General features: G+C 38.5%; 1 protein-coding gene across 5 annotated transcripts in view; it reads right to left on the bottom strand.

The window, feature by feature from the left end:
- Positions 1-15,980, bottom strand: part of TRPS1 (transcriptional repressor GATA binding 1) — a 221,755-nt gene that overhangs the window by 141,985 nt on the left and 63,790 nt on the right. For all 5 annotated transcript variants that reach the window (XR_010883272.1, XM_067290227.1, XM_067290228.1 and 2 more), the window contains one exon: positions 14,375-14,978. Coding sequence is in view for 4 of the 5 variants with exons in the window: in XM_067290227.1 (XP_067146328.1) it covers positions 14,375-14,978 (604 nt within the window). In the remaining variant the exon portion in view is untranslated. The remainder of the gene's footprint in view (positions 1-14,374; positions 14,979-15,980) is intronic.

The raw sequence follows: 15,980 nt of genomic DNA, 5'->3' as shown, positions 1-15,980 counted from the left end.
GTCCATCTGTTAAAATTTTGCTACTGTTGCAATAGCTTTCTGCAGAGTGTAAACACCAAATGTAAAATGATAATTAACTCTACATTTTGGAGAACTTGTAATTTACATAACTGTTTAGCTTGTTCAAATGAAACCATACATAACAAACTCAGACAAGAGAAGACGGCATGTGTTAATAGGTATGTGTATTGTTCACCTACTTTACAAGTCAGTATCAGGAACATCAATTTTCAGGAGAACAGAGATGGTCACAATAGGGAATAGAGTATATTGGATAAGTAGTGATTTTCCATATTACTTTCACTTCAAGCACATATAGAATTTCTTTGGTATATTCATTGCATCCTACACTTTTGGGAAATCAATAAGCCAATTGCGGCACTAAGAAAAAATCGTATTTGTCGTATTTCAAAGAAAATCAACAATTCAACCATAACTTTTATGAAGAAATAACTCATGTTTAAGAATACAGCTCATGAATATTTTTAGCACTATCTCTTCAGAATGGATTACTGAGTAAAATACTTGTCAATATGATAAAGACTGGAGTATTAGGGCTGAAATGGGTATTTATTATTAGCATTATTTAAATATTTAACTAAGTTTGCTTAGTTGCTTAGTTTGCTTTAACTAAGTTTGTGCCCTGTTCTGAGCACTGATTGAGAAAGTATTTTATTTTCTAATCATGAAATAGGCCTATTGAGAAGTTATTACATTTTTTTACTTGATACATCACTTTTAATCAGAAGAAGTCTAAATGCTTCATGAAAATGGACAAACATACAAGAGACTAAAACTTTCATTATGGACTAAGGATTATTATTCCATAGATAATCAGGACCTGTATGATTAAATAAGAAACCTATACAGTTTCAGGAGGAAAATCCTCAGCTCTTGCAAACTGCAATTTCACGAAGTCAAGGCAGTCAAGACAGACAGACAGACCTATGCAAACCATCCGAGCTGGCGAGTCAAGGCAAGAGTCTTGGCAGTCAGGGAAAAGCCCAGAAAGCTCAAGTCTCTATTCTTCTCCAAGCCGAAAAGTTATGACAGGTTTGTTTGTTTGCTTTTCCACTGGGAATGTATTGCTTTTCCTGGCCTCCATCCTATCTTTCAGGAGGAAAGGGGAAAATTTGACTAAAAGAGAATATCACTTTAATTAATTCTGTTACAGTAAGGTCTTTCTCTTTTCTGACACTGAGAGGAATAAGCAAGAGAATATGTTCATTGCTGTTTCAGAGAATAAGAATTGTAGTTATCAATTTCTTTTTTTAAGATTTAAAGTAGATTATTTTTTAACTATATTATATATAGACTCAAATGATTATGGATGTTTGTAAAACAAAAAAAATCATAATTACCAGACTGAAAACAGATGCAGGTCAATGCAATGTAACACTTTATGTAACAATCAATAAAAATGTCAATACAAACAACTACTAAAGGCACCATATGACATTCCAATAGAAAAAAAAAAAAAAATCCTTCATTTTCTACTTAGAAGCTTTCCTTCCGTTATCAGCAGATGGCAAACAAATTACTAGTTCAATCCATATGTCTGTATCTGATAGACAGTGTTTTACAAGTCTGAAATTAGTTTGAAACATTTTGATGTTGGCCAGACTACAGAGGAAAACAGGATAACTTTGCCTATTAATGAAAAGTTGGTTTTGTCATAACAAATACTTCCACAAGCTACTACCCATCCAGGCTCATTCAGTCACTAAAGGAATTTGTACCCAAAGACATAATCTGTGTTTAACAGACTAACAATTTGTAGTTTCACCCATTCTGTTCTTCTGTTGTGCTCTAACACGTCTCCTTACACTCCGCGAGGTTTACTTAGTGGGGCTGATGAAAGAAATCAAAGCCATGAGAATATTTGGGGGAGGAAGGATATCAGATCACTAAGGCCATTTATGTGCACGCGAGTAGGCATTCATGAGAGAACCTGTTGGTGCAAAGACCATTCAGACCAATACCCTGTCTCCAACCATGGCAAAGTGCGAATATCTAGGAGAGAAGGTAGTTTAGAAAATTTTGTTTAATCTCTCCCCTTCAGGAAGCCTCCACTGATAATGGAGAAGATGCATCTTTTAGGAAATATGGCTTGAAAAGCCTACACTGTGCATATACCAGTTCATATACCAAATGGGTTTTTTTTGGTATTTTTTCTTAAAAAAAAAGAAAAAGAAAAAGCTCAAAATCTGGGGAATTTCAACTACTTACACTACACAAAATTGTGAGTCCCATAAAAGATTAACTGGGTCAGGAGGAGGAGGGAGAGAACCAGACCAAGTTAAATAACACAGAGGCTATAGTGAAGCAACAGTGAAGTTATGTTTTCTTGCAACTTGTACAAGCAGGCAAAGAGGGAAGCAGATCTGTATGGATAAAAATAGCCCACAGAGGGAATCTGGAGGCATTGACAGGCAGATAGTCCACCAGACATATCTGCAGTTGTCAAAGTGCTGGGAGCCCGTCAACCGAGGCATCTGGATGGCACTTCTGTTAACTTCCCGATGCTTACAAAACTCAACTTCTTCGCCAAGGACCGACAAAACTGTCACAGATAAAATAATTCTCAATTTAGCATTTTTAAAAATGTTCTTTCTTCACAACAGTGAAGTACCTAGGGAAATGGTGTCCAAAACAGCTTACACTTCATTTGTTAGGAAGGATAACACTAAGAGAGCTTTCAAATACCTTTAGCAATGATTAAGCCTTCATTCTGGGCTGTCTGTTCACTTATGATATGTTTTAGAAGTTGTTCAGTCTAGAGGTCTACACCAATGCCAGCTTGGGATGCTAAAGATTAATGAAACATCTTCTCCTGAGATATACACAGTCCGTGACCAGATTTGATTAAACCTGAGTCTTATGTTAGAAAGAGTCACTTAGTGGACTCCTGATATCATACCAGGACAATCCAGATTGAGGGATCAGATTTAACAGACATCAACCATCCACTTAATTTCTGTAAAAGAAATCCCTAAGTCAAATCTCTGACAGTTGTTATGGATATCAATTGCATAGACCTCTACCCTTCAACTGTCTGGTTGGCTATTAGAAGGCAAGGGAAAACTGATTAAGTGATGATTAAGTTTACAGTCTTTCAGGCATGAAAGGAACGATTTAAAAATCAACCCAGATTTAAAACTTCTGCTAAGCAGTACATAATTTTCTGTAATGGAAAAATCAGTAAAGTTGGAACATACTCTTTGCTTTAAAAATGATTAACATTAGCCCTATAAACCATTTTGCTAAGTAACTACAGAAGACTGCGTGATCAGTGGAAAAGCCTTGTCATTTTTTAATTTTCTTTTGATTTCATTTGTACTTTTAAACCAGTAAACAGACTAGTAAAACACACATACACACAAAAACATAGGTAGGTGCCAAGATGTTTGCAAGAACCAGAAGCCTTGAAGCCTACAAGATTTTAATCAAGTTTTCCATTAACTCTTCCCACGCCTCACACCATGCATTTATAAGAATTTTAAGCAAAAGGAAATATTTAAGTTCTCTAGCTCAGTCAAATATAAAAGAATTTCAATAATATCCCAGCAGGTGCTGTGCTACTGTCAATGGACAGCTTTAGAGATGTTTGTCTTTACCATCAGCTGCGGGGAGGAATGCCAAATGACCACCATAGCTGAGTCCATTAACTGAATTCCAAAGACATGCTCTTCTCAAGAAACCAGCTGACTAAACTAAGTTCTAGAATAAATTCACTTTGGTTTGGAAATGTAGCTGCCAAGAAATAAGTATATCTCAGTATATTCTCTTCTACTTCGAGAGCTTAATGCCATGAACATTAAAGCAGTTACTATCAGAAAAAAACTCATAAATATGTAGAGATATTATTCTCCATATGTCTTATAAAGGGGATAATAGTGGTATATTAAGTTTTGCTTTGATTTTAAAGCTTTCACCTTGTGGTGTCTGCCTTACAGCCTTTTAGTCATGTACGGACTGGAGCAGCAAGAGCTTTGAAGCGCCCAACATTCAGTGAAGTTTCTAACATTTTTTAATAAGTCTGAAGAGGTTTGTAGGTGATTTACTGTAATTTCAGAATAAGCTCAGAAATTCACCCAAACACAAAAAGATACAGTTTCTTCATGAAAGAATGAGAGAGAGTAATTTGAACACAGTATCACTTTTGGGGTGGGAAGGAGGGGGAACGTCAGGAAAATACTTTGGCAGCATGACCAAGTGAAACTTAAAATAGTGTGTATATAAATGATGATACCCAGAACTTTAAGGGAAACAAGAGAGAGTTTTGCAGAGATGAGTTTCATTTATTTGCCACCAGTAAATATAGCTTGTCATTCACAGATGATTTTTATAATTGTAATGAAGCAGCTGTGATCAAACTCTATTTGTAGCATCATAATAAATTTGCCCCCCACCTACTAAAATTAGTTCTAAGCATCCAAAATTCCCATTTGAACATCTGACTGAACAAAACAGGCATTTGTCCATGCCAAAAACTGGAGGAAATAGACCTAAAATATGCCATTTTCTCACCAGAAATTGTAGGCTCCCAGAATAACATGTGAATTAAAACCCATTCCAAGCTTGTTTGCATTGCTCCTCATTCCCATTCATAACAAATTCCTTGACAAATGTTCTGATTATTTCTCTTTTTTTTTTCCTTGCTTTTTTATTTAAACATAATTTTCAAATCACAGACTGTCTTGCGAGGAGAAACAGTCGATAGTGCAACCCATCTGAAAACGGAGAGGGTGGAATTTTACTCTCAGCAAGTGCTGGAGGCAACTTGACATGATTAAAGACTGCAGTTGAAGACATTGTTAAAGGCGTCTTCCCATAAGTGAAAATGTGTAGTTTGCCACTATACACATCAGAGGCACACAAACCAAAATGAGGTCAAAGTCAAACAAGAAACACAATACCCTGCTTCAAAAAAGTTCCTGCTTTCTCTTCTTTTCAGGCTGAAGGAGAAAAGAATACTTTTAACAAAGCTTAAAATAAAGATTTTGATCCATTACCTATTTTTTTTCTCTTTTGTTGGTACTTCTGCACCATGTTACATCATAATGCCCAGTAAAGTTAACCAGCAATATTGATTCAGGATGCCCATGGATCAGGCTCTTCATGCTTGATGTTCTATGAAAGGACTTGATTTGACTCTTAAGGAGGAATCCGAGTGGCACAATCACAATGGTATCATAAACATATTGTTTAAACAATCTGGAGGCTTCCAAAAAGCATTGGCTTTCTGCAGAATTTCATTTTATTACCAAAGAAAAACCCAAACAGCTGAAAAAGAAAAAAGAAAAGAAAAGAAAAGAAAAGAAAAGAAAAGAAAAGAAAAGAGAAAAGAGAAAAGAGAAAAGAGAAGAGAAGAGAAGAGAAGAGAAGAGAAGAGAAGAGAAGAGAAGAGAAGAAAAGAAAAGAAAGGAAAAGAGAAGAGAGAAGAGAAGAGGAAAAGAGAAGACAAGAAAAGAAAGGGAAAGAAAGGGAAAGGAAAGGAAAGGAAAGGAAAGGAAAGGAAAGGAAAGGAAAGGAAAGGAAAGGAAAGGAAAGGAAAGGAAAGGAAAAAGAAAAGTCTCATCCTGAATTTTAACTAAAACAGAAAATACTTTGATTGAGATATGCTGCAGCACTCCCCTGGAAGGGGTAGTTCAATGCTCTCACGTCTCCTGACCCCCACACAGGGCAGACACCCTTGTTTTGTTTCATCTGCCTCGATGCACTGCGCTCGCAGAACTTGCACACGGCATCTCGCTGGCTGGGAGACTCTGGATTTCATCCCAAAATGTGTAAACTAACCAGAGGTAAAAAAGGCAAATGGGAGCCTCAGGACCCAAACCTCAAATCCCACGAGATACTGCAACAGCGCTCTCTACTCAAAATATTTGTCCTTCATACTACAGTATATTGATGTTCAATTTGTCATAAACATTGCCGTAGAAGAAAAAAATGTTCTAATATTAATTAAATTTTTAAAAAAAGTTTCAAATGTCAGGGAAGTCCACATAATCAGACTTTATCTGACACAGGCATACAGTGACAACAAACAGGGAACAAAAAGCACGAGGGACAGCTCTCCCGATCACCCGGACTCACCCACAGCAGCTGCACAGGAAGAGTCTGTCTCAGCTCTACCTATTGCATTTATCTATCCAGCGACTCCAGTACTGCACAGCACCTGGTTTAATGCATCTCTATTCACTTTGGAGATTGGAAACTGCCCCTGTGCCCATTTTACAGACAGACTCAAGAGACTAAGGCCTAGATCCTCCAAGAAATCATTCAGAATTAAGTACCTTAGCTCAGAATTAAGTATCCTTAAATAGCACAAATGTAATTTACCAACTCTACTAGAGCAAACACACATCAGAGCAGCAACCCCCAGGCACTAGGTCAGCAGTCCAAACTTAAACTTCTTTCCTCTTCATTGAAACAGCACACTAGCGTACAGTTAGAAATGCTCTCCAAGATGGCTCTGTAACTTGAGCAACATGGGGCCTTCATTAATATGCTATAGCATTACATATATTCTAATACTATATATAATAGTATAAGAATAATATTTGCAAATATCTGGCAGCATAGGAATACACAAACTCAGCAAAGCTTTGAAGTTTTAATTTCAAGGTTGGCAAGCTCTCTTGTTTTCTGCAAAGAGCCGTATAGCCCAAGCTGCCACTAAGCCATTTCCTTCAGAAACCTATTACTGTACCCAGAGCAAAAAGGGAAATTGTCCTTATCCTTCTCCTGTCTTTGCATCAATGAGACCCAGTCTGAACCTATGGTTTTAACTGAACTTTAAATAAACAATGTAACATGTAGTGTGGAATATATTTATTTATGCATGCATATTTCACATATTATTATATCACTTAAAATTTTCTTTACAAAGGCAACACAGATTATAAGATTCCCTAAAAAATGTATAATGCTACTAGAAAAATGCTTAGAAAAACATCAACAGAACCATTTGGCCATTATAAAGCTTCATTTTAAAAACAGAACTTGGTACAAGAAGTAAATGAATTATATTAGGCAGGAAATTGTTCACTAAATCAATTGTACTACACTAGAGATCTTAAAATTAAGACCACTTACAAGGTAGCTACATGCATATTTTGAGGAGTGCTAAGGTAACAAAAATAGTTCTATTAAACCGTTTGCATATTTCACATATATATTTCTGTTTCAGCACACATCTGTTCATATAATAGAACTATTTTCCATAGTTGTCATTATTAATTGGGCACATTAACCCCTAGATACATCTATGGAAAAATCCCAGAACATGTGTATGCACTGTTTATTCACAAATCTGTTTTTAACTCTTTACCATTTTGAACTTGTTCAGATGTGGAGAGCATCTGGATTTCTTCAAATCAATTATAATTACGGTGATCCACTCTTAGTCCAATAAATTAAACATTTATTTGCTGTCTATCATAATATCCCTCCTCTAAAAGAGTGCATTTATTGTGCCTTTCATAACCAAAGTACATGTACAGGGCTGTCTGAAATTCAGCACAGCAAGCAACTCTGCACTTCCAGATGTCAGAGGTATCTTCAGACAGCTTTTCACTGTTCAACACCATGCTACTTCAGGCAAAAATAGAATTATGCACAATCCTTGCCTGCATTCATCTATGAAATTTAATTTTCCATTGAAAATCCACAAGTTAGCAGCAAGTTCTGCCCTCGGACATGAATGTGTTTCCTATCAGTTTGGCAGAATTTATCCTTAGTTTCTAAAAACAATTCAAGCTTCCATCTCACTGCAAGTACATAATCTAATGCTCAGTACTCATAGAAATAAAGAATAATAGAACTATGTGATTGTTGTAGTTTTTATTCAACTTTTCAAAACTTTGGAAAAGATCGGCTCATTTTTGAGACAAGCCTGCCTGTTGCAGGCGACGTTTACTTTCTCGCAAGTTTAAGCAACACCGCCCATTGACAGCTCCCGTGTTGTTTAGACTGCGCCGAGCGCTTCGCGTCGTTGTTTGCACTCGCAGCGCCCACAGCTGTACTCCATACCCTTACGCTATTCTCCCTCAAACTATAACCGAGTCCCGTCTATGGTGAGCACAACTTAAAAATAAAACTCAGGAATGTATTTAAAGCCTGTAAATAGAAGAAATAATAATAATAATAAATGTTGCTTTGCAGGATTAGGCGTCGCCTAAAGGAATACTGTTTCCTCATTCACTTTGTCCAGTTTGGATCAATGGGAGCAGCAATGAGGGTTGCAGCACTGGGCTTGCTGGCAACCCAGGAGAAGAGTCGGGAGCAGCGCCAGCGGCGCGGTGGCACCAACAGGCCCCGGCCCCCGTGCGGGTCGCCTCGCGGGCACCTGCCGCTCAGGCTCTGCCACGTACCGCTCGAGCGGCTCCAACGCGTGCCTAGTGCCAGGCACGTCTCCTCGGAGGCAGGGGACCGAGCCCTGGCCGGACACACGGCCAGCCCGAAACCTGGCCGGCGGCACCTCCGTGAGGAAGGCGAAGCGCCCTTCTGCTGCTTCTCGCCAAAAGCCCTGCTGAGACACCAAACATCGGACCGGCGAGAGCAAAAGTGAAGCTCTCCCATCCGAACCGATGGGGGTAACATAAAACGGAGTTAATCACATCTGACAGTGCCCGTCACCGTATTTCGGCCCTTCGCTCCAACTGCAGAAGTCCCGCTTTTGTCCTCGGCTTCATTACCGCCTCCCCAGCCCAAGCGAAGGAGCTTGCTTTAAATCCTGAATTATGTCGGTTCTCTCCGCTCGAATCATTGCGTTACTGATCAGAGCAGCTCCGACAAGCACGGCGGCTCACGAGGGGGCCCTGCAACAGGCTCCCCAGGCCTCTGCTCCACACACTGATTCACCCTTCGCAGCCAGCACTTTGACGCAGCAGCTACCCCTCTGCTTTATTACAGCGCCACGCCCGATTAATGATTTTATCATTTAATTCGCTTTGAAACCACATTGTGTGAAAGAAGAAATAAATTAAAAAATACGCGTCGACGGGTGGGTAAATGCGTCCGAGGCGGGGCTGTCTCTCCGCACGGCAGGCACACCCCCCACAAAAACCAGAAACATGCCTTTAATTGGGCAGGTTAACATTTTTCTAAAAGTTACTTTCTAGTCCTATCTGATCACTCTGCCATGATGAGTAATGCAAAACATTCAATTTCTTGTGAGTTTGGTTCCAGTAGTTACTAAAAGGAGCCAAGTACATGTTTGTTTCTAAACTCCTTCAAACCTTCAGAAAGTTATTTTAGCTTCATTTGCAATCCCTTCACCAGCGTGGGGATTTTACCCGGCTTGGTTTTGCACAGGAAACACACGGCTGCAAAACCGTTTCTAATCAAATCCTGTCTTTATTTTGCCACCTTCCTTGCTGGCCGATTATTTCACTTTTCCAGGATGCAGTCATATTTAAAAAGTACCCCCCCCCCAACACTGCCTTGTGGAAACAGGTGCTTCTAAAAAACTAAAGGACTTTGGCAGCTCTTTGACCTAACATAGCTGTGTGCATTAGTAAGACACAGTGCCTGCTGAGTTCCCCTGAGTTAATTAGAGGACCCGTATGGCAATGAATGGCCTTGACTATAAATACTTCCTGAAAGATCTCTAACAGAGTCAGAGGAAATGGGAAAAAAATGAGATGCAGCTACAGAGAACCTATTTCAGATGTTTGCTCTTTAAAGAGCTGCTTTTTCTTCTCTCCCCCCCCCAAAGTGGCATGCAGTATCCAAGATCTTCACCAATTTAAATATAAGATGCATGATATGATTATATGCCTTAAATTTAATTCTGTAGATCACCATTAAGATGCTGCTATCAAAATAGGGTGGGGGCAGGATGCGATGGCAAAGCACGCAAAAAACTTCCATCCTTACACTGCAGTGACCACTCACAAATTAAGTTTAAGCTGAGATTCATGACACTGACACTGCTAAGAAAATATCTTGTGTACTTGAACCTGCTGGTATTACTTCTTGCGCTACTATTAAAGGCAGCAGCAATACTTCTATCAACATCAGAAAGAGGCAGGTTTTACCTCAAAGGTATGTTATCCTTCTGGCCAAGAATTTCGTGTTTATAAACACAGGAGAAATATTTTGGAAATCATAAAGGCCAGTTCGGCATTTCCACTGCATTGCAGGAGCCTGGCATCTATCCCTTCAGATAACAGGAGCCAATACTTTATCATAGAAAATAGTGATTCACTACTAGAGATTACAGCTGATATATACTGCACTGATACTAAATAAATCAATCATACCTGATTTTATTGATATATACTTATACATCTATTGCCTATTTTAAAATAAACTCTGTCAACCAGCCACACAGGAGAATGCAAAATAGGGAAGAGAGAAGACCTTTTTCCGATTTCCTCTCTCCCAAATTTAAAGACATATAATCAGCTCTAGACAGAACACTATATGAAGTGTCAGAAGTGTAAATATCACAGATGAAACCTAACTGTTGTTAAAGTACATGGAAATTTTCTTGAAAACCCCTGATTGCCTGCAGTGTGGAAACAGTCCAATCATGCATGTTGCAAAATATTCACAGTATAAACATAGAGCTGATTTCATCCTTCACCCCTCATATAAAATGCTTGTGGCACATGTTAACATAACTTCAGTTAGACATTTAATATTAGTCTGAAATCTGCCTTTGATAAAAATCACCAATATCTTTGCAATTGTCAAAGCTCTCTCTCTCTCCCTCTGAGAGTACACGAATCTCCCTGTTTTACATAAATTATGATTAATTCACAGACATCTTCATATTCCTTTCAGGCATATGAGATGCTGGAGGACACACTGCTCAGTAGTATTCTGCATCTGTGCTGGCTAAACTATGATGTGAAGGAAGAGTGTTTGCCCACAGCTTTAGGCTAACCAGGTCTGTATATAGATCTGAAGGCTCAGGCTGCAATTCCAAATTTTGTGGAAAACTTTGTACTACAGTGTCCACACATAACAAAACCAGACACTTCATTTAAAATCAGTTTAGCAAAAAGTTCCTGCTGTCCAGGATCAGCATTGTCAAAGCATTAAACAATCTGCCTCGCTCAGAGTCTGCTGGCTGCCAATGTGCTACCCAAAAAAAAAGGAACATTTTTGCATCTCAATAGACTTTCCAGTATCAACAAATCTTCAAACTATAAAATCTGCTACTCTAAGGAAGAGCAGAAATAATGTCTACATTGTACCATGCTGAGGCACATTTTTTTGTAATTCCCATTTGCAAAACATACAGATTCGCTGTAAGTACAGCTGCTGGAAACATTTTAATAAGAAAAATAAATGAAAGCTACTCACAGAAGTGTAACAAGCCCCTGAGAAAGATTCTGTTACATGCACACAGCTTGCAACCTCTCGCTGAGGGAAAAAGGGGCGCCTACTGCCTATGCGTGAGCGCACACGTGCACAGTTCAAATTATTGCCATCGCAGTATCTCAATCAACTGAAAGGTGTTTTAGCCACGCAAAAGAAATAAAAATCCTATCCTAATGATGGCCATGAATAAATACTGTTGCACAGAGACTGGGGAAGGAACACGTCCATCAGGCATTGAAGGAAAACAAGAAAGCAGCCCAAAAACAGCTTACAGAACATACAAAGCTGAAAAGCACTTGAAATAATTTACCAAAGTTTACAATTCTACTGCATTCATTAGAGAATTACGTGAGCAATTGTAGATTGTCATCCTTTCCCCAGTTGATCTGTATGGTCTTTGATACTTTATTAAAATGCTAATAACTGCTATGATAAACTCAGGTTCTAGAAAACTGACTTGCAATATTAACCTCTATCTATAGGAAAAAAGTGTGAAAAACACTGTCTCCTCCTCTCCCTTCCCCCAGGCATCGTAACAAGAGATCTAAAAAATGAAAAGCACATGCCATTACTGCTACTGTTTAAATCATTACAAAGCATTCTTAATAAACAGAACCACTTTATAAATACTGAATACACAGTACTACTAAAGGGATGTGTTAGATGTTTTCAGTCCACTTCTCACACTGTTTATCCACTGAGTAATCCCACATTTTTCGCTTCCTCTGTGTCAATCTTTGAAAAACACAAAACGAAGGTGTCTACAGTCATTTTATTACAGGTTTTGTCTCCTAGTCACCAGTCGTCCTGGGATACAGTGTTTTGCATGAGAATTCATTATATGACCCCAGAAGTATGTATTAATTTTACGCTTTGTTTCTAGAAAGGCCCAGCTTTTAGCATAACGTTAACTATGTCTACTATTTTTTTCACATTAGAAAGATTATAAAGAGGATTATAAAAATTAATTTTTTTCCAGAATGAAAGATTTTTCCTGAATAATTGCAAATTCTGCCTAGGCCAAGCGAGATTCAGGGCATACATAGTATCAGACACAAAGCTCCCCATCACTTTGTCTCTGTACTTAGTGGCTTAAGTATTTCAACCCATTACTCTGTCCACAGGAAACTAGATCAAGAATAAAATAAAGGAGTTAGGTTTCTATGATCATTTTCACTGATCCAAGGGAATATCCATCTTACTGAAGATAAGAATTAATATCAAGGTACTTCATATTTCTGAAAATCCACTAAGTGATCAAAATACTGACTTGAAAACAAACATATTAGCATTTTTATATATAGACATTAAAAAAGTATCTGAACTTATTTTAAAGAAGGGTGTAAAAAGCATCCACCTTCACTCTTGCCTTTTTCATTTGCCAATGGCTAAAAAAGTAGTAAAATGAAACCATTATATTGTTAAGGTTTTAGGCTCCAGCCAATGAAGCAAATTTAGATCTTTATAGAGTTGATTCTTCATATTAACCAGTCCCTTTGCAGATTTTTGTTTACTTATTTTTTATTTTTTATTTCTATAATAGAAAATTTTCAAAAATAAATGAAATTTACTTCTGTTCTGATATCCCCAAATATAAATGGCTCCTCTGGCCAATACGTCTATGAACTGTGAAGACACACTACAGAAACTGAGTGGGATGCAACTGGTGCTGTATGTACAGCATGAATTCCACTGCTAGTCAGATATATGTATATACATATTTGTATTTTTTTTTAGCGGAGGAGAAAAATATAAAACTATTGTGCACAATGAGCACACACACAGATTTGCAGTAGGGAACTTGCCATCCCATGACCATTTTTTATACAGTTAAAAGCTGACATCACTAACTCTTCATGGCCTGTAAGGCACAAAGGCTGTGGCCCCCTTAAACTGCATGTAGACTTTAAGGGGCAGAGACATTTTTTATACTTAGAATAATTGTAATATTTTTAACACGGCTGACTTCATACAAAAAGAGCCATTGAGATTTATGTATGTATTCAGAGAGAGATGTACATATGCATAATCTTAGCAGACTGTGGAATAAAACACTTATCTTGACTTTTGTATTCTTCTGACATGTTCACTCTTACAGTAATGGATATTATGGTTATAAATGTTCTTACAAAAGATAATAAAGAAAACAGCTGATCATCGCTTCCAATCTAGTGAAGTTTGTCTGCAGACTGACCACTACTGTAACAACTTCCTAACAGTCTGGATGGGGAGCAGCCCCTTGAAAAATACACTGATGTCTCAAGGAGCAAAACACTTATTTTTCTCCCTGTTCAGCTCCTCAGGATTTGAGAGTTCTTCTAACCTCAGATTTCCCTACAGTGGAAAAAACATACCTTAAGCAAAGTGGAAGATCTTTATATATAGCTTTTTTTTAATCAAAAAAAAAGAATAGCAATTATTTGGTACAATGAATATTCACTCTTTCTTATAACCCAATTTCCTTCCTTTTCTCTTTTTTTTGTGCTTCCAAGGCAACCAGACAAGTGTCAAAATGTATATGCAATTATGCTGCTTTGCAAAAAAGAGGTTACTTTTTATTAATATTTGACTCAGGTTTCATATTCTTAGATATTTAATAATGCAAAATCTTGCTTAAGTGTGAACTGTCACACCACCTCAAAATTTAAGAGGTGATTAGTTGTTTTAATATAACAGATGTGCAGCCTTCTGGGGTTCTAAACCTTCTTTTTTCAAATGCATCATCAACCTGCGCAATTAGCAGGAATGATTAAACAAAATTCAATCAGAGCTAAATAGCAAAAGCAAAAGCACTTGCTTACTAATACTGCATCAATATATACAATGTTTTATGCAAACACTTTGGAACATTTACCTGCCAATTTAGCTCTAGTAGTTTGAATCTTTGAGTTTTTCCTCAATTTTTTTTGCCCCCCCCCCCCCCCCCCATGGAAAGCATGGAAAGCATGGAAAAAACCATCACACTGGAACCGAAGAAATCGCTTGCATGCTTAATTAAACGCAATTCTGGAAAAAGCAGAAAATGAGAGCTTCCTACCCGTAATAAGGACTGGGATTCATCCTTTGACTTGCTGTCGCCGGATCCCGGGTACTGCTGTGCGAGCTGCCCGGCCTTCTCCACCGCTCCGGCTGCCACCCCCGGCAGGAAGCCCTTGCTCTCCACAGCCAAGCCGTACATGGGCCGCGCCAGATGGGCAGCTTCAACATTCGGACTATCCCGTAACGGCTTTGGCTGCTCTTGCCCAACGGACACTGGGGTCAATAAGCCTAAACTCGTTTGTGTATACGATGGGCTCCCCCTCAACATGTCCGTTCCTCTCCAGGGCACGCTGCGAAGATCATCGCTGGGGCTGTCAGTCCAACCTTTGTCCTTCAGCACTTCCTTCTCCTCTATCTTCTCCCTCTTCACTATGCTGTCAGATAGGGGCTCCCCCATTTTGGGGTCTGGGTTAATGAGACTGTAGACCTTGAGGTCAATTTTTGGCTCCTCCTTGATGGACGAAACGCCGTGGCTGTCCTCCCCGTTGGCCGTAGTGACGTCCATCTCCTGACAGTGCACAGTGTTGAAGTGCTCGAGTAGTGACTGAGTGTCAACAGCCGTGAAGCTGCACTGACGGCATTTGTAGCAGTTATGCACTCTCCTGCAAGAACATAAGAAGCACATTAATGTTAAGAGTCTCCCCTCACCCTTCCCTCTCTTGGTAATTTTACCTAGCAAGATGTGCAAGCAGAAGAAAATAAATTGGACTTACAATATGATTCACTCTAAATAAAGAAGGCAGATTTACTTTGTTGTCTTATAAAATACATACAGTAAAAATCCTGCTGCTAGTACAACTGGGTTTTTTTCTCCCACGCTTTGGAACAACCTCCTATTGTTCATTCCTACTCCATTTCTTTATTCAGAATTTCATATAATGTTCACCAGAATTCTGTATTATTTTTCCTCTTCAGTTTGCAGCAATGCACTTTTCACTTTTTGTTGTGGTATAAGCACTGGAGTAACTCATTTTTTCCAACAAAAATTAAATAGTTAGAAGAGGATATATTTCTTTGTATAAAAACACTTTGTATAATTTAAATCTATGTTAGAAAGTTCAAATGCTTAAAAAATTGCTTTGCTTTTCACCAATTACAAGTATATTTGGTTGACAAAGATAAATGTGCATGGAGCTCTGGTTAACTCACAGATAAGAACACACCAGGGGATGGAAGGTTTTATACAAGAAACAATACTTGTTTGTTTTCTGTGCACATTTAACACAGCTTTAGAGGATGCTGCTCTGAAGGAGAAGCTAAATAGCTGGCTGCTGACATTACAAACTGCATTTTCCTGTCAAATATAGAAGCATCTGGGTGAAGCACAACAGGCAAAGAAACAACTGAGCTGCGATACAGCCTGCTAAAACCTGTGGAAGAGCGTGGAATAACGTGCCTTCCCAGTCTCAGTCTGAAAGCCTATATAAAGTGCTGCCTTACTAAATTATGTAAAGCATATGTTCCCACATTAGAACAGCATGTTACCAGTTTGCTGTACCTACTGTAGGAACAGCACACTTTTTATGAGCTATATAACGTTATTGTGAATATTTGTTTACAGCACACAAGTGGTCCGAGGCCGCGCTGGGGATCCGGGCGCCGCC

Source organism: Apteryx mantelli, chromosome 2, assembly GCF_036417845.1.
Source record: "Apteryx mantelli isolate bAptMan1 chromosome 2, bAptMan1.hap1, whole genome shotgun sequence".
Taxonomy (NCBI): domain Eukaryota; kingdom Metazoa; phylum Chordata; class Aves; order Apterygiformes; family Apterygidae; genus Apteryx; species Apteryx mantelli.
This window is presented reverse-complemented; position numbering and strand designations above follow the sequence as displayed.